Raw genomic sequence first — 25346 nt, 5'->3', positions numbered from 1 at the left:
TATTTTTTTAACCCGACTTTTTGTAATGCCGTGGAACAAAACAAAGGCATTTATAAAAATCTTGTGGTCATTGCACTGCCTATCTTGAAAACAACATGGCTCGATAAGAGTATGACGCACTATGTGGGGATCCCTGATTTCCCAAACGAGAACGTGGGCGTATCGCAGGCAAAAGTGTTATAAAACCTGCGAGGTAATGATTTTGGGTATTATAATCCCCATGTTCATTAAAAGCTTTGGGAATTCGTTTGTTTTTCACTACCACAAGAAGAAAAAAAAAAAAAAAAAAAAAAAAAAAAAGCATTGAAAAAGTCTGCACTTAGCAGTCAGGTCTTAACTCATGTGTGGTTTCTCTTAAATCTTTCATAATAACGCAGATTCTCACTGTTTTCCTACTCTATAAGGTATTTCTTCCGCTATTTTCATGCCTTCGTGGTGTAGTGATCAGTACGCTCGATGCGTATTCGAGAGGTCCTTGGTTCGAGTTCCGGCGAGGGCATTGTTCATTTTTCACTTCTCCAGCTTTCAAAAAATACCTAATGTCTCTACAGCGTCTAAATTTTCTTCCGCTTTCAAATAACCTAATGTTCTTGTTGGCTTAAAGCTCATGCACTGATTCCGAGCACTAGAATCTTCCCTTTCCATGCGCACAAGTACTACTGAAGAGCTGAAGGACTGAACTAACCGGTCTTCGTTACAAGAGATAAAAACGAGCATGAATAAGCTTGCGATAAAGGAAGTTGGATAAAGAAACTTCTTCCCTTTTGCCAGGTGGACTTTTTCCCTAGTACAGAAAACCTTTCTGCAGTTACAGTGACCGACAAGAATACTTTTTCTCCTGTAGCAATTTGTAAAGTAAAAGCCTATGCAGTAATTTGTAAAGTAAAAGCCCCTGCAGCGATTTGTAATCTAAATATTGCCCTATAGATAATATTATTACTTCATTTTTTACAAAGAAATGGGCATAAATGGTTTTCTTTCCCTTGATCTTCATTTTTCAATGATTCTTAGTAAAAAATTTAGAAGCATTAATTTATAAAGTTACTGGAAATAGTTTCTTTAGTTAATTAATTTACTCTCAGTGGCTAGTACTTGCGCCATTAACAAAGCGGAGCTGAAGAAATAAAACATTTTCTATTGAATTTGTGTTTGCCCCAATATATTACTTACATTTAAAATTATAACCTTTTTCAGATGAAAATAATCTTGTGAAATATAACAATAAACAAATAAAGGAATTCAACGGAAAAATCAGCATAAATAAAATATGAAAATATGAGCTTTATATTAGTTAACCAAATATTATGACTTCAACCTTTCCGTAGTGCTCACCAGAATGTAAATTAGATGTTCAGCAATTAATCCGAGTGTTTGAATTTTTTAGAATTAGAGCTTTTAACACCCTCGCTTGCAACCATGTCCTATCGCTAGATCTGCCAAGGATTATTCTGGATTTAGCCATTTTGCTAGTCGAGTTAAATACTCGCCATTAAATATTTGAAACCAGGTTAAGTGGGTTGTTTGCGTAGTTTTATTTGAATTTAGCTTATGTTATTTTAAGTACCCGGTGGCGGAGTTTCGTTTCGTAGCACAAGCGGTGCCTTTTGGTAAATTAAAAAAGTTAATAAAAAAGTTATTTCAACCTTTGCAAAATTTTGTCATCTTAATTCAGACTAGAGCAGTAATTCGTTTTTCAGTCTAGCAGGGTCTGAAGGGTCTTTATGGTTCTATACAATGAGAATCCAGAAAAACTTATTATTGAGATACATTAACACGCCGAAAAAGTATTAATTTAGAAGTCAAACAACAAAAAACAGCGTTATGTTTTCAAATTTTCACAGAACTAGTTTTGATGGTTTTACCGAACCATCATCCTCAGCTGCAAAAGCGCAATATACTGATTTTTGTTGTTTGACTTATAAATTAAAACTTATCATCGATTCGTTAAAACTCAGTCTAATTATATAAAATCGACAGAGTTCTAGCGAAGTCATTCCGCTACTGAGCCAGCTAGATTGAGTTCCCACATTACGCCTCTGCTAAATGCATGCAAGTATATATTTGTTAAATTTGGAAAGAACTGCTATTATTTTTAACAGTTGAAAAGAAACTGTGTACTGAAGTTGAAAATTTTGACCTAAAGATAAACAAATGGTTTTGGATCAGCGTTTGCCCATGTCTCCAAAAGAAGCTAGGAAAAGTATGTTCCAAAATCCCATAATTTCTGAAATATAAAACCATTTTATTAAAAGTGGTCCCACTGAGCAAATAAAAAAAGAGTTAGGCATATTGCTTTTGTGAAGCTTATGCCTTGTGTGAGAAATAACATCCACAGACAAATCCGGGATGGAACTAGGTAAAATGGAGTAGCACTAGTTGAAGAAAAGAGACACCATTTTTTCTGAAGAGATAGGTTGCACAGCAGGCCAAATTTTTATCCTCCATGAGAATGTTTTGATTTAAATTATTCGAAACTTGCAGTTACGGCTTTTAGTGTTTCTGAAAATTTTTTAATTAGTTCTTTTAGTTTTTCACAGCTTCTGTTTTTAAGATTTTCATGAATGCATTATATCTGATGTAAAAAGAGAACTCCAGTGATGAGATAGAGGAACTTATTTTGAAGTACCTGCAATCTGTGATAATTTGCTTTGTATCGCTAACACAGACTAGTAATGTGTAGAAGACAATAGAACGAATTATTGGGATATACAGATGACTTTACCGTGTAAGTTTAGAGTCCGCACTCAAGATTAACTGCGGTTGGAAAGAAGCAACGTCAAACTGTATGCTAAAATGCTTTGGGTGTCAAACAGTCTTTCGAAGCAGCGTCAAATCTGCAATCGAAATACACCACAGACATTCTTTTATTTACAATAGAAGCCATTCGATTTCCAAAAAGGTTTTTATAGACTGAAAGAAATGGAATTAGTTTTTGCCTTCCTAAAACTTTTACCCTATTGGATTTTTTGTTTTGGACTCGAGTGAAAACATTGATTTACGGTGAAAAGATCCAAAATATTCTCCATGTGAAACAAAGAATCAATACAGCAGCTGAGAATATTAATTTCCGGCGCTCTAGCTTCAGTTAGAGAAAAACAGTCTTGTTGTGAGTTTGTAATGTTCCAAACTTTGAATGTACTGCAATGTGTCTGGAACGTTGAGAACTGATAAGCATGATCGCTTAGTTCAGAGAGATAGAAACGTAAGCGTACGAAGGGTTAATTACCCTTTATTATTCAAAATAAATTCAACAGACGACTCCTTCCTGGAGTTACAATGAAGCCTCCACTTGGGCTTGAACTCGGGAATAATACATAATAAAACTTAACTAAACTAAAAAGATATAGCCGAAGCTATCAAGATTTTAACAGAGTTGGCCCCTTAACGCTAACTGACTGCGAAGCTATCAAGGGCCGAGCGTAATAATAGCTTGTGAGAGAGTATCGCCACAAGGCTAACGCGCGCTGATCAGAATCTTTGGCTCTCTAACGAAGTCAGTAGAACTTCACAGTTAAATACTTCTTCCCCTCGTTTGAATTCAAACGCGATTCTGAAAATACGTTCTGGTCGGAAGTTGTAAGCTGAAATTAAGGAAAGACAGGAAAATAACTTTTAACTAAAAATTAACTGTTAGACAAATTAAGATAAACCTTACAAGTTATACTATTAATGGGATACACTTAAAACTTTTCTATTAGGTTTCCGATTTAGCTACAGTAAACATGCCTCAGTGCGTATGGCGTAAAATTTATTATCTTGTAAATTAATGTAAAACTATACCATCATTCTACGAACACCTTGAGTTTATGGGTGGCATTTATTAAATAACTGAAAATTAGCTACAGTGTCATTAAAGTACTTTTCTTTAACTTTGTTAAAAAAAAAAAGGTTTTGAATGCTACGTCATTAATTGCAAAAGACTGACTTTAAAAGCCGAAAAACCATTAGTAATAAATATTTAACTACAAGTAGTAACTCCTGCTTGAGACACCTCCGAATAAAAGATTTAAGTATAAGAGTCACACCTTCACGCAGAACTAACGAGACTATGTTATTTATTTATATATCATTTATTTAAAGCTTGATACAATTTGAAATTCTAATTAAATTACATTTTTTAGAATGTACACTTGAAGAGAGGACACGTTTATTTAAGGGAGAAAATGTTTTGTCCGGTTGCTGTCCTTTATATTGGGAGGTACTACTGTAATTCCTACATGTTCCCGACTTCATCTTATTTTAGGAAAAGGAATATAATTACTGGTATATACTTCATATTTTTCACATCTCCTACATAAAAAATCCTATTGACAATGCAAGTGGCGTCTGAACTAAAAAGGTGGTGGACGATAATTCGTCACCTCCAGGATATGGCGTGTCCTCTCTTCAAGTGTACATTCTAAAAAATGTAATTTAATTAGAATTTCAAATTGTATCAAGCTTTAAATAAATGATATATAAATAAATAACATAGTCTCGTTAGTTCTGCGTGAAGGTGTGACTCTTATACTTAAATCTTTTATTTTCTAATCCCCAGTTGCCCTTTAAAAGGGGGAGTATATAAGCTATTTTCTCCATTCTTTCTGCATGCCTTCGTGGTGTAATTGGAAATATATTCAGCGCGTATTTGAAGGTCCAGGGTTCGAGTCCCGGCGAGGGCACTGCATATTTTTCACGTCTCCTGCATCAAAAATCCTAATAACTATATAAGTTCTTTAAAAAGATTGTTTTGTTGCTAATACCTGCAAATTACCTTGTTCAACGTAATTTGCATGTGGGTTTCAATAACAATTGTGAAAAATGTGAATCTACGCCATAGTGAACATTGTTGTAATAAGAGATTATGCGTTTTTTTTTTGTTTTTTTTTTAATAAACTCTTTATGATATCTATATTATACATAAATTCTATTATCTTATTCAACTACACCCTCTTTCGAAAAACGGCAAAATCAAAAGTAAATGCTTGCAAAATTCCCTCCTTCATTAACTTTTTTTTTCATTAATAAACATTTTTATTAATGTTTTATAATGTAAAAATATTCACTTTTTTCATTCTTTATTGAATGAAAAAAGGAATAGATTTACAAAAGATGATATAATTTTAGGACTGAAAATGGCGGAAGCCTTCAAATTACTAAAACCCAGTTGTCATAGAATAAAATACTATTAACATGCAATTAATCATTTATACTTGAATTTCTGATAATCGAGTAATTGTATTCTTTTACCATTACGGACATCTTGCCTAATCCGATTATACTTGATTGTAAGCGAAAAAAATTAAGATAAGATTAAACACCATGAAGATCTTTTATATCCTAAATTTTATAAATAACTGGGATTTTCGTTTTGCAGATCCTATATGGGAAACTCTGATGTTGGCAATGCGTCACATCGAAGAAAGATCTTGCATACGATTTGTTCACAAAGATGTTCAACATAAGAACTATATTAAAATATTCAAAGGAAATGGGTAAGAATTTCTCCAACAAATTAAAATTTATCGGACCTAAAGTAAACTTGTTCTAACTTCAGATATATATCAGATGAAAGGAAATTATTACCTCATTAGATTTCTTCTAAATTTTGCCATATGATACAAACACTTTCAGATAAAAATGATAGAAACATAATTGAGTATATCCTTTAAACGCACAGAGTACTTTCCATTTAGTTGCACTTTCTATATAACAGTTTTGTTAGTAAATGCGAAAGGTCATCGAATGTTGCAGCGAAATGCAAATTTATCGAATATGATACCGACGATTTCCAATACTGCTGATAATCGTGAAATTTTACTTTCTGTATTATTGTATTAAATGTGGAAATTCAGGAACATAAGCAAACACTTGTTGTTGTTGTGACTTATCTCAGTTGTTTGACAGTAACGTCAGAGCAAGCCTGCGAAATTCATGGTGGCAAGGAGAGCAAGATTCGCCTATCGTTGGCAACAGCCGTGAGCTCTGTACAGGTGACAGTGTAACTTCGCTCAGAGCACTTCAGGGGGGGGGACGGATCTAAGGGTCTCTCAGCCATCTTCCCTTACCACAATGTCTCGAGAGGACATTCGGCTCGCCATGTGTTTAGAGTATCCCCATGCCGCAAAGACATTATACATTTACAAATATCGATGTCTTCTCGGGGATTCGAGCCAGGTCCCTTCGGTATCGCAGTAGGCTCCCTCTTCGTCTGGGCGGCTAGCAGACCGAGTATTAGCAAATTTAAATTAGGTATATGCATTAATTAAGTAATTATTAATTATTAATTAATTAATTATGTATTTAGTTATTATATAATTATTTTTATAGGAGCATATGTATGATGTCGAAATATATATTTTTTTGTAAATCAAATGCCCAGGCACTTGCTAGCCATTGAAGTAAGATACATTTCTAATATCAGTATATCAGTTGTAGTATATGTAAAGTTACAACGTTCCTATTTAAGTTACTACCGAAAAAAATTCCTGATAAAAACATTCTTATACAAAGCATACGTGGTAGAAAATAAAATGGCAATAAAATTTCTCAGAGTTAAACTCGGTTGGTAAAGTGTTAAGAAAAACTTCTAAAGTATATTTCTTAGTGATATAGTTTGAGGGATTAAAACAAACTCCCAAACGCATACATATAGTCTGTCGTATAATGATCAATATGCTAGAATGGTAAGGTAGAAGTTCTGTTTTTGGCGAGTTAACAGTGAATTTTGTAAGAAATCTCGTTCTGAAATTCTTAATGTCTCTACAGTAAATCCTTGTATCGCAAGAGCATTATAATTTGTCACCATCTCGAAATGACCATTTGGGGATCACCTTATCCCCCCAGTCCTTTCTTAGATTGAAGAAATGTAGGGATTAAATTCATCATTCCTATCTACTTATAGAGACATTAGGTATTTTTTTGAAAATTAAAGAGATAAAAAATGAGCAATGCCCTCGCCATTACTCGAATCACAGACCTCTCGAATACGCGCCGAGAGTACTGACCATTGCATCACGAAGGCATGCTAAAAAGGTGGAAGAAATACCTTAGGGGACCCAGTCGCCAAACCCTGGTGGTTGAGAATCATCATCCACTTCCTTTTTTAGTTCGGGCGCCACTGTAGAGAAATTAGGTATTTTTTTAAAGTATGAGAGATGAAAAATGAGCAATGCCCTTGCTGGGACTCGAACCACGGTCCTCTGGAATACGCGCCGAGCGTGCTGATCATTGCACCACAAGCATGCTAAGAAGGCGGTAGAAATAACTTATATACTCTCATCAAGTAGTGTTCAACATATTTATGCGTCATAGTCAAGCTCCTGGCAGCAGGTATATTCCCCATACCCTACAAGATAGGACAGGTTATATTATTTCTGAAAAAGAACCGGAACCCAGCCGAAGCCACATCCTTTCGCCCTATCTGTCTCTTATCGGCAATGGGCAAGGTACTAGAAAGGATTATCATTAGCAAACTACGGTACCATTTGCACACGCAAGGATTCTTAAGCTCGAGACAATACGGGTTTAGGATGGGCACTTCTACAGTCCACGCACTCTTCGACATGACATTAGATATGCAATTTTAGAGAACCGACATAGCGGCCACCATACTGCCATGATAAGCATCGATCTCAAGAACGCTTTTGATACATTATGGTGGCCGGCTATCAAGCAGGCTCTGCGGAAGGCAAAATATCCGAGCAACCTGTACAAGATGCTAAGCAACTATCTACAGGATAGAAGACTACTAGGAGTTCACAACGCAGGCATATTAGAACAGGAGCAGACGAGAGGGTGTCTTCAAGGGTCGTGCGCTGGTCCACACCTGTGGAATCTAACTTTCAACGAAGTTCTAATAGCTACATGGCCAGGGCCCACCCAGATCTACGCTTACGCAGACGACGCAGCGCTAATAGTGAAAGGTCGAACCCGAAGAGAATTATAGACTCACTGTAACGAAGTGTGCCAACAATTCTACGCCCTATGTAACAACTTTAAACTGAAAATTGCAGAGCACAAATCCAAAGCGTTATTAATACCTAAAAAGGGAGGTTCTCTCGCAAGAAGACCAACCATTATTATCAACAATCAGAGGATACAAATAGTCAATCAACTAAAATATCTGGGCCTTACGTCCGACCACAAGATGACCTGGATACCACACATCCAGGACATCAAAATTAGAACAGTGACAATAGCGCAGCAAATGCGATTATTTCATGGCCACAAATAGGGCCTCAATCCCCATATTCAGAAGGTCCTCTTCACCACAGTGGTGGAAAAGATAGTCACCTATGCACAGCAGTATGGGCTCACCCAATGCAAAGCAGGAAAATTAAACGCCTTTCTACCATTCAAAGACCCTTTGCATTGGGTATCACCAGAGCCTACCGCACGCCCTCTTCAGACGCGATCAACGTGCTGCTGGCTTCCTTCCCCTACACATCCGTGTCAAAGAGGAGGCAGGACAGGACAGGAAGAAGAACACCGTGGAACAGACGTGGGGGCACCACGTCATCGCCATTGACGTGGTGCCCCCACGTCAATGGTATAGCCCCATGCACTACCTCTCTAGCGTACCGCCCCTTCCTCAGGGGACCTAATTAGGGTATACATAGGACATAGTACTAACAACAAATAAGAAATAGCTCAGCATACTGTTACAACATACTTCGACACATAGGACATAGCATTAACATATTGTTACAGATTATTTACAGTGCAAGAAGTTATATTCATTATAGAGCTTGTTGGTTTTGGCACCGCCCCTTCCACAGGGGACCTGATTACAGTAAACATAGGACATAGCGCAACATACTCTTACAACATACTTCAATACATAGGACATAGCATTATCATACTATTCCAGATTATTTACAATGCAAGAAGTTATGTTCATTATAGACCTTGTTGGTTTTGGCATAGTATATGCTTTATGATACCTAGGGTTGTGTTTTGAACCCTATTGATATTTGAATTGTGTATTGAATGTTGTACTGCGGCAATTAGGTAGGTAATGTTCCATTTGGTCCAAGTTCAATATTCAGATTTTAGCGGTCCATGGGTGGGATAATTTAACATGTACTTTGATGAATTATTGCATTTGATGCACTGGACAGCTGTTTCAGTACATATGTGAACTTGGTACCTTCTACCTGGTGTAGATTGTTACCTGTTTAAGGCGGTGTTTGACGAGTTGTAGGCATCCCTGTGACGATACACTTCTCCTCTTGTGGAGTATGTGAACACTTTACCAGTGACGCAATGGCATAGTACCAGTGGATGCCGGCACAGGTACAATATAAATTGTTAGCTCGCATTATAGCTAGTCCTTTTGGAGGACAGTTATTATGAGCTACAGTCTTTGAGATCACGTTACCGTTAGGGGGTTTATACTTGTTTCTCATTCTGGGGAGCACAGCTCGAGTCCATATTGGTGTAGTGTGTCTATTAACTTTCAAAGGTTCTCATACACATTTCCCCGCCTGATTTAACCTTAGGAATTGTATTCCGGGGTTCGTGGGATGGCGCACATGGTAAGTTGTAGTCAGGGGACATTGTAGGATGTAGTGATCGGGGTCGCCCATCTCCCCACATACACACACATTTGTTGAAGAGAGATTTCTTTCGCAGAAGTATGTGGGGAATGGACTATGGCCGGAGATAAATTGTGTGAGGAAATAGTTGGAGATTATGCGTTCTTCATTAACCTTGGGTAGCAGACTGTGTGTCCGACGTCCAGTATGTCCATTCGTCCATTCCATTTGCCAAGCCTCGTTGGCGAGTTGTTTCAGCTTTAGTTTGATTGCTGATTGGGGCCATGGGACGCGGATAAGGTCGCCTCGCTCTTCTATCGCAGCTTGTTTTGCAAGGGTGTCTGCCCTCTCATTGCCCTCGCAGTTGCTGTGACCCCTTTCCATGTGATGATAAAAGTTTTATTACTGGATGAGCTGATATTTTGAATTTTATGTGCTATTGGAGATTTTATTGCATATATTGATGATTGGCTGTCCGTAATAATATGAATTACGTTGGTACGTGCATGGAGATAGCTTATGCTTTGCTGCCAGTTCAGCTTGGAATACGCTATTGTCCGGTCGTAGATGCCCTTGCCATTCAGTAGTGGTATCTGTTCCAGTTCGAATGGTCACGCCGCATCCAACTTTGTTGTCTATTTTGGATCCCTCTGTGTAGGCAATGAGAGTGGGTTGGGAGGTGTTTGGGTAAGGTTACATTTCAAATTATCCAGTGTTATTGCTGGATGGGTATGGAATTTACGTGGCTTGCTTTCATATTTATCTGGTTGGATTACTGTCCCCTTGAATTCGGCGGGTTTTTTAAGCTGTAGGACTGTTGCTGCAATGGCATCTATTTCAGCTTCTATGGATAATGGACGTACTCCCGCAAGTACTAGAAGTGCGTTCGTTGAGGTTGTGCGAAAGGCTCTTGTGATATTTATTAAGAATGGTCTTTGTGTCGAGTTCAGCATTTTGGCTTTTCTTACAGTCATTGGGAGTGCCCATATGGGTGCTGCATAGTTTACTATCTTATTGATAACAGTCTTTAGAAGAATCTTCATAATATGGTTATTTAGGCCCCATTGATATCTTCTCATCGATTTCAGCGCTTTGGCAATTTTTGACGTTTGGATCCTCTTTTCCTGCAGATGTGGAATCCAATTGGAGTTTGGGATCTATTGTCAGGCCCAGGTATTTGACTGTTCTTACATACTTAATGTTTTGGTTGTCTATCTTTATTATCGGATTTCTTGTTAATTTGCGGCCAGGTTTGTGGATTATTAATCCTTGTGATTTTGCGTGTGAAATACGGAGTTTTATTTATTGACATAAAGAGTGAAATATTGACAGAGTACTTTTACAGTTTTCCTCTAGCGCATTGCGCGTGGATCCGTTGACAACAAAAGTCACGTCGTCTGCAAATACAATGATATTCGTATGGCTGGGCCATTGGTACTGAATGATTTTGTTAAAGGTAATGTTACAGAGGTCTTCGTTCATACAAGACCCTTGTGGGCATCCTCTCGTCTGCTGTTTGGTTACTGTTACATTGTTATAATTGATTATACTTTTTCGGTTGTTTAGGTATTCTATTGTAAACAGAAAGAGATTTTTAGGACAGTCCATCTCTCTGAGAGCCTGCTTGATGGCTGGCCACGAGAGAGAGTCAAAGGCGTTCTGAAGATCGAGACATAACAGTGCAGAGAGAAGCTGGCGGCTCTTATTTTCTTGAATGTGCGTTATGACAGCATCGATGGCGTGTGTGGTGGAATTACTGGGTTTAAAGCCATATTGGTGCTGACTGATCCCGTTTTCCTTGTAAATATGGTACTTAATCCTAGTGATAAGCAGACGTTCTAGAAGTTTGCCTATGGAGGGTAGCAAATTGATGGGCCTGTATGAGCGAGGGTCCTCTGGTGACTTGTTTTTCTTCGCAAACAATACTATCTGTCCGACTTAAAAACAGTCTGGGAAGCAGTGAAGGCATTTATTGTAGAGGGAGAGCAGTATTTCTGGATTTGTTTTGCAGATGATTTTAAGCAGTTGGTTAGAGATCTCATCTGTGCCAGGCGCTTTATTGTTGTTTTAGACTTTTGACGGTATGATTTAGTTCATTCTTGGTAAAAGGGCGATCGTCGTGGGTGTCTGGTATGCTCGTGTCTCCTCTAATTGTTCTTTGGGCAGGAGTGTCTTCTTCGTCGTCTACTAGGAAAACATGGTTCAAGATGCTATTGAGTGTGCTTTCTGTTATTTCTGGGCTGTTGAGCCGTACTGGTCGCGTGGATCTGAGTTGGGTGGAACACTTTGGACGTGGTCATTTTATACTTTTATATAATGAACCATAAACATCTTTATTGTTAGTACAATATCTATTCCAGGACTTCAATTTAGCTTGTATGATCATCTTTTTATAGATAGCTCTTTGTTTATTATACTGTAGCCATGCTTGCTTACGCTCTTCCTGATCGATGTATGCTTTCATCCTACTGCAAAGAGCTCTTGTCTTTTGTCTTGCTGCACGCAACTCCTTAGTCCACCAGTTGGTCCTGCTTGTTTTATTTGCCGTTTTGATCACGAATGCCTGTTGAGATAACATTTGGAGTTCTTGGGTTAAGTATGATGCGCAGTTACTAATCTCCTGTTTGGTGCGACTTTCTGTGATGTTCTGTAACATATCCTGTGCTTTTGGGACGAGTAGCTGCGTAAACTTCTTCTCTGAGGTTTCGTTGATTTTGAATCGTTTAAATTGCATGGGGTCGATTTCTTGGGCTATTGTAAAGGTAATTATTTGATGATCCGAGATTGAGCAATCCTCTCTAACTGTGCGGTGAAGGATCTTATTGGTGAGGTGATGACCTTGTCCGTTAGTGGTGGTGAATGTTGGTGGGTCTTCTGGCTATTATGCAGTATCAACTGATTAGCTTCGATATATTTTTCCATTGCTGTACCTCTCGGGGTTGTGTGAGGGTATCCCCATAATTGGTTTGGTGCTTTAAAATCACCACTTATTACATGAGGGTACGTTGGATTGCGTAGTGACTCTTGGATTATTTGCAGTGTTTCGTCTAGATCCTCTGCTGGAGATGCGTAAGCACTCATCATTAACAGCGTGGTGTTTGTAGTTTTAACTGCAACTGTTACCACATCTCTGTGCGTTTTGACAACAATAGGATTCCAGTTTCTGTTAAGGATTATTATTGCGGCTCTTGGAGATTGTGTTGACCCTGGTTTTTTGTGGTAATAGGTGTTCCATGTGATGGGTAGATTTCTTAACTCTCCTTCATTGCAGTAAGGTTCTTGCAGAAAGATGATGTCTTGATAATCTTCTGACAGGTATTGAATAAGGTGATCCGTTGCGGTTTTCGATCGCTGCATATTCAGGTTCAGCGCTTTGATATTGTTGCATTTTGCTGGGTGATGGATTAAGTGGGTAGCAGTATTTTTTTGACTCGTTAAGGGATCACTCATAATAAGCTGTACAGGATTTTATTCTTTGCACTTCTTCTTTGAATGTGGGGCACATGCTGTCATACGCTGGGTGGCTGCACTCGTATTTAGTGTGGTTGTGGAGGTTGCTTATTTCGCAATTGATGCAATGGGCTTGGTCCGCTGTGCATTCCTTTTCTTCATGAAATCCACCGCAGTATGCACAGTGTGAACGATACTGGCAATGTTTGGTGCGATGATTAAAAGCCTGGCACGTAATACATCTGTGGGCACCTATGAACTCTTTTATGACATTCGCGCGCCAACCGAAAAGAATTGAGCTCAGTTTCATGCAATTTTGAAAGCCCGTCGCTGTACATTCAACAATCCATTTTAACTTATTATTGCGGTCTTTTAATTTGAAGAGTGGCTTGAAATTATTTTCGTCGCAGCCCATATTCTGCGCTAGGGTATTCGAGACAACATCGACTGGCGTGGATGGTGGGAGCTGGTATATTATGACTTTCGGAGTTCTTTTCCGTGGGATTTTATACTGCATGAAGTCTGGAGCTTTTTCTGAATTTTTCAGTAGTTTTTCGATTTCTTCCGCTTCATCTTTGGTATTGCACTTTACTGCAAGACCTCCTTGTTTAATCGGTACGATTTTGCTAATTTGGTTCTAAACTTGTTGTATGGGAATTATTTCCTGTAGTTTTTCTGGTAGCATGGACACTTTCTGGGCGTCGTTTGCGTAAATTAAGATGGTATTCTCATTCCTATTCTTGGCACGATCCTCTGGAGTTTCTACTTGACCAGAATTATGCTTCTTTTGAAGGCTGTCATGACTTTTAATTTGTGGTTGTTCATTGGTAGGCGTCAAAGAATTAACTCCTTGCTGTTGGGATGTGTGCTGTACCTTTCCGGTAGTGGAAGTTTCATGCGTGCCCTCTTTTATATGACAGGCGGCGAGATCTCGAAGAGTGGTAATAAGAAAGATAAGCTCTTCTCGCAGCTCTTGCGGTATCATTGGCTTGGAGCTAAAACTGGAATTACAAATCTTCAGGCAACGTGCGTGGATTTCGTCAACATTTGTTGGATCAGATATGAAATCCGTGTTGTTTGGGACGTCGTGAATAATTGTTCCAGCTAAGTCAACTAGGACGTTCCAGGATTCCGTGGGGGTGCCTTCTGTGTAAGTGTGTTTTTGTGATCTTGTGTTAACAGGCATATTTAAGCAGGTAAAGAGCTTATACACTACAATACTAATTAACACTAAAATAATGCACAATGTTACTAGAGAAACTGTACTGTAGTAATGGAGAATGTAAATTGCTCAATAAAAATTTAAAACTAATTTTGACTAATTAACAAGTTAAAATATATTATCATACAATCAAGCAATACATACGGCGCAAAAAAAGTCCTATTGGGGTAAGACTAAGCGGAAAAAACAGGTAGAAGCAGTTAATTAAGGACTGCCATTACGCCGACTGGGTATATACACATACACTGCTGAATCATTCTAAAAGCATAGCAAATCATAAACAAACAAACAAAATACTTATAATAATCACTTTTACAATATGTTGAAGCAATTAAGTGTGTAAGCTATGAATGGCAAAATATTACGTGATACTGAAGTATGCAGCTAGTAGTAAAAATTAATTATTCATTTAAATAATCTATTAATGATATAGCATGGAGGAACTTGAACGCAATTAAGTATCACTTAAACAAAATCTTACAGCAAATTATCTGCGCAAGTAATGACTGGCTAAATAAAATGTGATACTGAAAAATGCAATTAATAAAGTTAATTAAGCAGTAAAACAATCAAATAAAATTATTCTTGAGAAGAGGAGGCAGGTGACAGGTGACGGAAGACGGGGACGCCTGGTGTTTAACAGTGGTAAACAGGCATATGTACCACGCCTTTTCCTGTGTAGAAGCAGCAACTTTATTTAAATTAATAAAAATATTTACAGTGCAACAAGGGCAGATGAGTGATTGTGTTACATTGCAGTTCAGGATACATTAGCATGCCATAAATAGTCAAGTGCAAGACATAAAAAGAAAGGTTCTTAAATAAAAAAAATAAATAAAAAAAAATAATAAAAAAAAAAAAAAACGAAAACAACACATTAATCACACAAACATAAGGCGTAATTAGATACCAATACCCTTCACACAATTCATAAACTTAAGCATATTGCAAATGCGTGATAGTGTTGTATATTGGAATACTGAGGTATCTAGAGATTCTATACTTAGTACAGGGTGTACAGACAGTGAACAAAAGCTTAGTAAAAGCATGATACTTGATAAAATACAGGACAAAATACATGCAATGCATTGATACAATACATGAGACACGGAATACATTGATAAAATACAAGAGACATGAAATACATTGATAAAATACATGAAACATGATGCAACTTTAGAAATAGTACACAACACTAAAAATGTGATATACAGAGCGGAATACGTATACAAAGGTATTAACAGAATGCAAAACAGAAGACCATAAAAGATTTAAGTACAATGGATATATACATAATGCAAAGATGCTATTGCAAAGATAATTTGAGTATTATAGAATTTGCGCAGTTCGTATAAATTATAGGAACAGATGTTATAATGAATGCAGATACATTGTTACATGTGCAAGTGCTAACTGAGACACTGAGGGATGGGTGCACTATTGGGTACTGATGGTAAAATAATTTATTGGTGTATTAATGACGAACTGAGAGGCGATTGGTGGATTCAGTGAGGACAGCAGATGTCCTGATCCATCGCCCTAGTGATGCTGACATTTTGACAAATTTTGGATATTGCAGGCTTATGTGTAATAATAAATCTATTAAAAGCTTCTATATTGGAGGTTTGGCTGGGGAGATGATGAGCAGTTGTCAATTCACATTCATAGAGGTAGTGATCCGGGGTGCTGTGACCTCCGCAGACGCATTGGTCAGTTAGAGATATGTTGCGTTGGAAGAAGTAGCTGGGAAATGGGCCATGACCTGTTATGAATTGTGTAAGGGGAGCAACGGCGAAGTGCCTTTCTGTGCTGACTTTGGGTATCGCCTTCCTGTGGGACTGAGGTTCCACTCTCTCTGCCATAGCTGAAGACACTGTTTTCTTAGAATGCTTTTCAGATGTGAGGGTGGTGCTGGAAGGCTGTTGAATTGGGCGTCTGAGTCTGTGACCGCTTGCTTGGCAAAGCGATCCGCAGCCTCATTGCCCTCGTTGTCCGCGTGGGCCTTTATCCATTTCAGTAGAAAGTTAATATGTGCATGCCGTTGTAGAAGATGCTGTAGTGAGATAATTAGAGGTGAAGTGTGTTGATGGTTTAGTGTGCTAATATCCCTTCAAGAAAAATTCCCTGGACGAAATCATACCTCAAGAAATATCTACATAAAATCAGCCTCCAAATGTGGGAAGAAGAATGGACAACAATAAATACAGGAAGACAATTACATCAAATGGCACCTCATGTAAATGATACATGTACAATAGTCAATGGTTATACAAACCGCTTTTTAACTGGACATGGGCCATTTCCCACATACTTCTTCAGATTCAACATCTCAAACTCTGAGCAATGTGTTATCAGGTTCTGTGTTCCTCCTTACTTGCTTTGGGAACATTAAATGTCCTGACTCGGAACAGGGAGCTTACTAAAGCTATGTTCAATAAATTTGGGAAGTAGACAATACACACAGGAAGGATATGCGAAACCCTTTATTTTTCTCTCTTTACAATGATTTCCGGACTTCGGAATACAGAGACCAACCACTTGTGGTCTGAAAGTAAGAATATATAAATATTAACTAAACTCTAACTAAACTTAACTTTGGATTAATCAAACAAGTGCCTACTCCAAGATTGGCCGTATATTAGCAAAAAGCCGTATGTAGTAGAACTGCTACCACTACGATACGTTTAAAATTATCAAGAGGATTAAACCTCTGGCCTTGAAGGCAACCAGCAACCAAGTAAAACTACTATGGAAAGCGGCCTGCTTCTAATAGCTCCTTCCTCTCTCTTGCTTGGCAAAAAGCCACAACTTAAGTACTTGGCGTTCGCAAGACAAATTTGCATAAATAAGTTAAAGCTTTTAATTCTGGCCGGAAGTAGAAAATAAGAAGTGATAGTAAAGATTTAAAACAAAATAAACGTTAGTAAAACTTAAGATCCTTACATACTTCCCGCCAGAGTCAGTTAGTTTGAAACTGAGGTCTAAAACGACCTTGTTGAAAACTTTTAGCTCTAGAATCTAACGCGAGGCCAATCTTTTACAAACATTTCTCACTAGAAACTAGAAATTTTTAAAAAAAATCGTTTTTTATATTATCAACTCCATGGACAATTGCTTTTCATCTGTACTGCATCTAAACAGGAGTTCTTAGTTGAAATCTGGTTCCTTCCAGAGATCTGGAAGGAAAACTAGTTTAATGAAATGTTACACAATTAAATGGCAAGTAACATGAATACTTATATTTATCTTAACATACTTATTTCATTCATGACGTTATTTAATTATCACCCCGTGCTCTCTGACATGTGTTGTAAAGGAAAACACCAAACACGAACGTGTTTATGTACAAGTGTTCAACACTACAGACTGCAATCAAAACACTAACGTGTTAAAATTCAACATAACAAGACCTCATAACACACCGTATATTCATCTCTAAACCCTGAGGTACTATTCTGAAAGTGGCTAACTCTGAAGTGTAGCGTCAGAGAGCCTAACTACATTCATTCAACCTTTAACACATATTCACAATAATTTGCTCTTTTTACAATCACACGAATAAGTTAAAATATTTTTGCATTACTTTCACTTTTAACATATCACAGTATTTCTTAACGTTTAAAATAACAGTTCACATTGTATATAAGGACATATTAACGTGCCGTTAATTTTACGCATTTTAAAACATACATTAGTAGTACATTGTTAACTTCTATTCTTTTCCAAGCAAGTGCCAATTCTTCTACATTGAAATACTACATTTCAAAAGTCTTTCAGACTAAAACTTCTTTCTTGCCAGAATCTTTTAAATAAAATTTTATACAATAACTTTTACAATATTCAAGTATTTACACATTCCTATTATACATCAACTTTAGTTTTACTCGCGAGTAATTGAAAAACATAATACCAAAATAGGTAACAACTTATTTCTCGCCTTTTGGCGATAAAGGTAGACCTCACATGAGGTAAAACGTATTGAAATCTACCACTTGCAGTAAGGATGAAAGATTAACTTAAGTTTGCAAAGTAACATAAAATTTTACTTATCTTTGTGATATTTGGACATTCTTTTCTCTGCCCAGTCCTGGAAGGTAGCGAAGATTCGTGTTTGATTTATCCTCCTTCTTGTGCGGGCTCGCCCTTCAGTGTCTTCCTCTAGGAGCTTTCTTTTCCCTCCAGTTCGGTCACCCTTGAATACTTTTTTTTTCGCCTCTGCCTGTGGTCTTGGCCGTTTGATGGCAGCTAGTCTTGGCGGAACCGGGACACTTCACTCTCGTTGCTGCTTGGATCTCGTTGCTGGCCGTTCAAATTTTCCTTGTATCTTTTCCTCCGCCGCTGGTGGTCCTTCCGCAATTCGGCGACATTTGCTGCGTAGAGTCCTGTCCGATGAGTAGATCTTCCGTTTGGGAGCCGGGTTATAGTTGCCGTTATTTCTCCTGGCTCTCTTTGCATTCGTCGTACTTCTCCCTTCTTCATTCTGGGGGTGGTCGTAAGCTCTCTTTTCTGGACAGTGGAACGGCTTCTTTTTCTTGTTACCTTCATATTTCCAACGGGGAAACTTTCTTTTCAATTGTTCCTGCCTCCTAATGGCTTGCTCTTGTACTTGTATTTGTTCCACCTCTGGAGCTTGTGCCTGCCGTGCCGGTTCCTGCAAAAGATCTTTGAATATTTGCATTTTATTACGATCTTAATATGGTTTTATCTGGTCAATGTTTGCGGAGCATATTTCACCATTCCTGGCTTTTAACACCACTATAGCCTGAGTTATTTTTTCTATGACATATGGTCCTTCAAATCGTGGAAAAAATTTGGCAGTTTTATCTTCTGGTGCTGAAGAAAGTGAATGCTTAATTTTTAACACATCATCTCCTACTTTATAAGATACTCCCCGTCGTTTCATATCATAATAAAGTTTCTGTTTTCTCTGTGCTACTTCAGTGTTCTTTTTTGCTTCTTTAATTAATTTTTCTATATCGCCCATTTTAAATTCTGGGGCTCTTTGTTGAACATAAAATAATTTATCTAACGGCGTTATAATCTTTCTGCCTAAAAATAACTCAGCAGGAGTTTTGCCCGTTGTATCATGTTTTGCGGTCCTAAGGGCGAAAGCTAATTCATTGACATAGTTATCCCAGCTTTTATGAAAATTTTTAACATAACTACGGATAATTTTCAATATATTTCTATTGACCGGTTCCGCTATATTTAATTGCGGCCGATACGGGACCATTTTTAAATGACGTATGCCCAGTTTTTGGCACATGTCTTCAAATATATTACTTACAAATTGAGGACCATTATCCGATATAACTTTTAGGGGCGCCCCGTATTTTAAAATATATTTATTTAAAATAGGATCAGTAACTTATTTCGCGGAGGCTCGTTTTAAGGGAACAATTTCGGTCCACTTACTAAAATGATAACCATAACAAGGAGATACCGACTTTTATTTAATTGACTTTTTGGGAAAGGGGCCAATAAATCGATGCCAATTATTTCATTTAGAAATTCGGATTTAATGCAATTTAGAAACCCAGGCGGGCGGAAATTAATATAATTAACTGCTTGACATGTTGGGCAGGACTGGACATACTCCCTTGTTAACTTTTGCAGTTCAGGAAAATAAACTGCTTCGCGTACGCGTTGGATAGTTTTTCGAATACCAGCATGAGAAGCTAAAGGGCTGTCATGTAACTCCTGCAGGATATTTAATCTAAGACTAGCTGGGATAACAGGTCGACATTCATTGTTGGAATTTGTTGTTTTTGTATAAAATAATAGACCATCTATTAGTTCGTAATGGGCCGCCCTATTTCTTATCGCCACAAAATCTTGGTGGCTAAAATTTTCAGGATCCTTTAAATACTCATAAATGTTCTTAAATTCAGGATCCTTACCCAGTTGGGTTATCACAGTTTGTCGGGAATGTATCGTACATGCTGTCAGCATTGCCACCTTTACAGTATTACCTTCTTCATCTATTTTTATTCTGGATAGGGCGTCTGCTACGATATTTTCCTTTCCGGGGGTGTGCTTGATTACCAGATTATACTCTTGTAACTTGAGTGCCCATCTTATTAACCTTGGGGATAAGTTTTTCCCTGAGTACAATCTAGTTACCGCCGCATGATCAGAATACACTGTTATTGGCGCCTTTCCAAAATAGACTCGGAACTTTTGTACTGCTAACAGAACTGCAAGTGCCTCTCTCTCGGTCGCGGAATAATTTTATTGTGTTTGATTTAAAGTTCGGCTAAAAAATGCCACGGGCTGCTGATTTTGCGAAAGTCCCGCTCCTACCGCATAATCCGAAGCATCCGCTGAAAATTCTAAATTCTCATTCTTTTCAGGAAATTTCAACACAGGGGCTTGCGTTAATGCTTGCTTTAATTTTTCGAAAGCACTATTGGCTTCGGCCGTCCACGAGAATCTTGCCTTTTTCCTTTTTAATTTTAACAATGGTTCAGCAATAGCTGCAAAATCTTTTGTAAAGGACCTATAATATGAACAAAGTCCTAGAAAAGAAGAGCGCTTCTTCGCCGTATTTGGCGCCGGGTACTTTTGCACAGCGATTATTTTTGATTCGTCTGTCTCGATTCCTTTCTGAGATATTTTGTAACCTAAATATTTTAATTAAATTTGCTGCAAATTTGCACTTTTCGACATTAACTTTTAGACCGGCCTCATTTAATAATGAAAACACCTGTCTTAAATCCTGTACATGTTGGTCCAGATTATCACTAGTAATAATGATATCGTCTAAATAGATAAATGTAGACTTTCCAAGAACAGACCTTAGCACAATGTCCATACATCGCTGAAATGTTGCCGGTGCCCCTGAAAGGCCAAACGGCATACGCAGGAATGCATAAGTGCCAGACTTGGTTATAAAAGCAGTCTTAGGCACGTCCTCCGGTCTAATCCCTATTTGAAAATAACCAGTCGTTAAGTCTAAAGTCGTCATATATTTGGTAGACGTTATGTTCTATAGAATTTCTTCAATAATAGGTAACGGATATACCGGATATTTAGTTATGGAATTTAATTTACGATAGTCAATCGCGAAACGCCACCTTTTTGGATGTGTTAATGGATAGTCATTGTTTTTCTTACATAAAACCACCGGGCTAGCATAACTACTTGAGATGGGCGTTATGATCCTTTTCCGTAACATATCTCTAATGTGCCATTCTATAATTTTTTCTTTATTCTTATCATACCGGTATGCTTTGTGGCGAACTGGCATTGAATCTCCGGTGTCGATACTATGGTTAGTAACATGAGTAAATCCTGGAATATCACTAAATAACGAAGCAAATTCACTTACCACTTGTCGGATTCTTTGTTGCTCTTGCTTAGGCAGGTGTCAAGGTTTAACATTGGCGGTTCCGTTTTTTCTTCTCGAACTGGTTTCATCGTCAGCTTAAGGGACGCTTCATTAAAATCCAGCGTTGCTTCTGCCTCTGAAAGAAAATCTATCCCTAAGATAATATGTGCTTGCAGATTCTTTACTATAAAAAACATAACCTTTACTTGTTCGTCCTTGATACGAACGTATAGCGGTAATTTACCTATGCACTTGCATCTTTCTCCTTGCGCATCTAACACTGTCGTATTATCCGAATTATATATGCGATATTTACGAAAATACTTCCTAAAAAATCTTCTGCCACACAGGAACACTGCGCGCCTGTATCCAGGAGTGCGGTGGTTGGGATGTTCAATTTTTCACCATTACTGCATTTAACTTGAAGGAAGAGGGATTTTCTTGGCCTTCGGATTTCCGCACCCTCCCGTCAGCAGAAATCCGTTTTTGTTTAAATCTTTTTTTCTTTCCATGCTTTCCTTCTTTTTCCACTGGCCTTGAGACTTTTTTCTTGGATTGCTATTGATCCTTCGACGTTCGCCGGCTGTTTTTGGATGCTCGGGTTTCCTTGCCCACTGATTCGCTTTGCTTCCGTAGCCGTGTGCTTGACTTTACTGTGGTCTTGGCTCACCAAATTGGTTTCGTTGTTGATATTGGCGTCTTCTTTCAATGTCCGCCGTTCTTCTACTTTCAAACTGGATTGCTAGCTGAAATAACGTTTCCAGTGTAGTCGGATTACTTAATTCAATAAAGTCTTGTACTTGGGGATGTAACCTCGGCAAAATCACTTGAATTATCTCAGGATCCGGACGGTTTCCATACAAGAGTGTGAAACGTGAATTTTTCTTAAAATAAAGGTGGAAAGATTTTCGATTCTTTGCTGATATATGCTGAAACGTTCCGTTTCTAATTTCGCACGATCCTTTACGACAGGGAAGGCTTTTACTAGGGCAGTCTTGAAATTTTCGTAAGTATAAGTGGAACTTCCTGCTTGACACAAGAGACTTCTGCCTATACATTTGAACCAATTAAGCGCTTGGCCCCTCAAAGCGCTGGTAGCTAATGTGACTTTCCTGAACTCGTGCACGGGATACATCATGAAGTGGTCATCTAGTTTTTCCAAAAAACTGGGTACCGGTGAGTTTCCATTAAATGTTGCTTCTGGTTTCATCGCTGCGCGCATGGTCTGGACGATGTAACCAAATCCTTCCAGGGCGGCAGCTGGCATTTCTGGATTGTGAGCCGCTTCTGCAGGCAGCACAGGTTCTTCTTGAAACTCGGCCATGGTTATTCGTCTTCGTTGGGCGCCACTATCAGGTTCTGTGTTTCTCCTTACTTGCTTGGGAACATTCAAGAACCTGACTCGGAACAGGGAGCTTACTAAAGTTATGTTCAATAAATGTGGGAAGTAGACAAGATACACAGGAAGGGTATACGAAACCCTTTATTTTTCACTCTTTACAATAATTTCCGGACTTCGGAATACAGAGACCAACCACTTGTGTTCTGAACGTAAGAATATAAAAAATATTAACTAAACTCTAACTTAAATTTGGAATAATAAACAAGGGCCTACGTGGAAGATTGGTCATATATTAACAGGAAGCCGTATGTAGTAGAGAACTGTTAACACTACAATACTTTTAAAAATTATCAAGAGGATTACACCTCTGGCCTGGAAGGCAACCAGCAACCGAGTAAAACTGCTAAGGCAAGCGGCCTGCTTCTACTAACTCCTTCCTCTCTCTCGCTTGGCAAAAAGCCACAACTTAAGTACTTGGCATTTACCAGACAAATTTGCATAAATAAGTTAAAGCTTTTAATTCTGGCCGGAAGTAGAAAATAAGAAGTGATAGTAAAGATTTAAAATAAAATAAACGTTAGTAAAACTTAAGATCCTTAGAATGTTAAGTTTCTCCACGTCCTCTGGGGTGGCACAGTCAACAGCCAAGCCTTCTTTTTGGATGGGTCGGAGTGTTGTGATCTTTACCCCTAATGTAGGGAGCGGAAATTCTGCACTCAGACGATCCTTGAGTTCTTTGCGTGTGAGGTTCGTGCTCTCGTTTGGGTACAGAAGGAGTGTATGCTTGGGTAAGGATTTAGTTGCCTGTGCATAGGTTCTTGTACTTGCAGAGGGCAAGTTAGAGGTGGCAGAGGCAGGAGGTGCAGATACTGTAGTGAGTACAAAGTCAGTATTGGTAGCTGTGCGGGTGGTGTGAGGCGGAGTGATGTCTGTTGGGCCTCTTTCCGCTAGGTCCTTGAATGCATCCAGGATATTTAGCAATTGCTCCCTCAGTTCTAATGTAAGCAAGTGTCTGCCTACTTTATAGGAGACTGCAATTTCTGAAGCTTCTGCGTAGAGTGAGTTGATCTTTTCTTCGTAACTTAGGTCCTCTGAGTTGAGGATTGAAGTTGCGTCAAGTTTTGGTTGGTAATTAGATGCGTCAAATTTACGTTGGTAAGCTGTCGTGGCTGCATCAATAGATATCATGAAGTGTACACTGATGGCGGTTCACTGTTAATAGTGCAATACGAGCACTATTGGTGATGCAATAGGATATGTGCGCAGTAAATAAATGATGCTGGGCAGCGCTAAGAGATAGGACTGAGTGGTAGGGACACGTAGGGAGAAGTGGATACCAACTGGTTACAAGGTGTAGGGCACGGTACGTACATTGATCAAACATATAACAGTTATAATACAATATGAGTATGCCATGGCTAGTGACATATATTCTTCAATTTGAGTAGACTTTGACAATACTGCAGTGGCAAAGTATGAAAGTGAGAATACCAGTAATATTGAGACAATTGGTATGAACTCACTGGAGACACTAATAACACTATTATCACACTTATATTACTCTTGCTTAACTTTCACTTCTAATATCACACTTGGCTTAGCACTAACTGTTGAAACACAGGTCACTTCTTTAGAAAACCCTCTACTAAGGCACTTATCGGTATGTAACACTGTATGCCAACACTAATATCACCGCGCTAAGACAGTTTGAGTAAAATATAAGCACATAACACAATTCCCACTAGCACATTGAGAATTAAAAATGCTACATATACTAATGTTAAACAATAATTACATAAGACTTAATTAACCAGAAAAATAATTACTTGAATCAAAGCAAAATGTGACATGTAACAGCACTTCTTAATTATTGTTATAAAGTATCAATTACTGCCTACGCAGCGTAGTAAATCACAGGAGCTGCGTCACATACAACTGAAATTTAATTTAATTGAGAAACTTAATTACAAAAACCAGAACATAATAATAATACTGAGCGCTGCCTGAGATAACCACTGACCTGACTTTGTTGTAAAAGTCTTACAGTGTTAGTAGTCATCCTGGCAGAAGGGAAAATTTCCTCCGTGTAAAAATATACATATAAATATTACATGGGCATACAAGGCCTGTGTATAAGCATAGATATGTTGATTACAATCATTGTCTTGTACAAGTTACATATGATAGATACATAAAATCATGACAGCTATGTGTACATTTAGACATTATATGAATTCATATTTACAATACTTTTACTGACATAATCAAAATTAAACTTGTAATTCATTTACACATTGACTGGAGTTTCAATATCATGTAAACTGCTTTACAATATTATTTTTATCAAGTACATATAAACTGGATAGTAATATGCTTACATTACAATAGTTTTGCTCTTACAGTCCTGTTATTATTCTACGGGGTGAGCTATTTTCCTAGTGTTGATATTCAGTTGTTGTAGTATTTTGAATTGCTATTAAAATT

General features: G+C 38.0%; 1 protein-coding gene across 1 annotated transcript in view; it reads left to right on the top strand.

Annotated features, from left to right (window-relative positions):
• LOC118201353 (astacin-like metalloprotease toxin 5) overlaps positions 1–25346 on the top strand; it is a 51015-nt gene that overhangs the window by 15218 nt on the left and 10451 nt on the right. Inside the window, exon 4 of the mRNA XM_085824580.1 lies at positions 5357–5474. Coding sequence (XP_085680706.1) covers positions 5357–5474 — 118 coding nt within the window. The remainder of the gene's footprint in view (positions 1–5356; positions 5475–25346) is intronic.

This window comes from Stegodyphus dumicola, chromosome 1 (genome assembly GCF_044657685.1).
Source record: "Stegodyphus dumicola isolate Sdum_Otavi_A_Nest chromosome 1, ASM4465768v1".
Classification (NCBI taxonomy): domain Eukaryota; kingdom Metazoa; phylum Arthropoda; class Arachnida; order Araneae; family Eresidae; genus Stegodyphus; species Stegodyphus dumicola.
The sequence above is the reverse complement of the archived record's forward strand: the minus strand, read 5'-3'. Positions and strand labels throughout refer to the sequence as shown.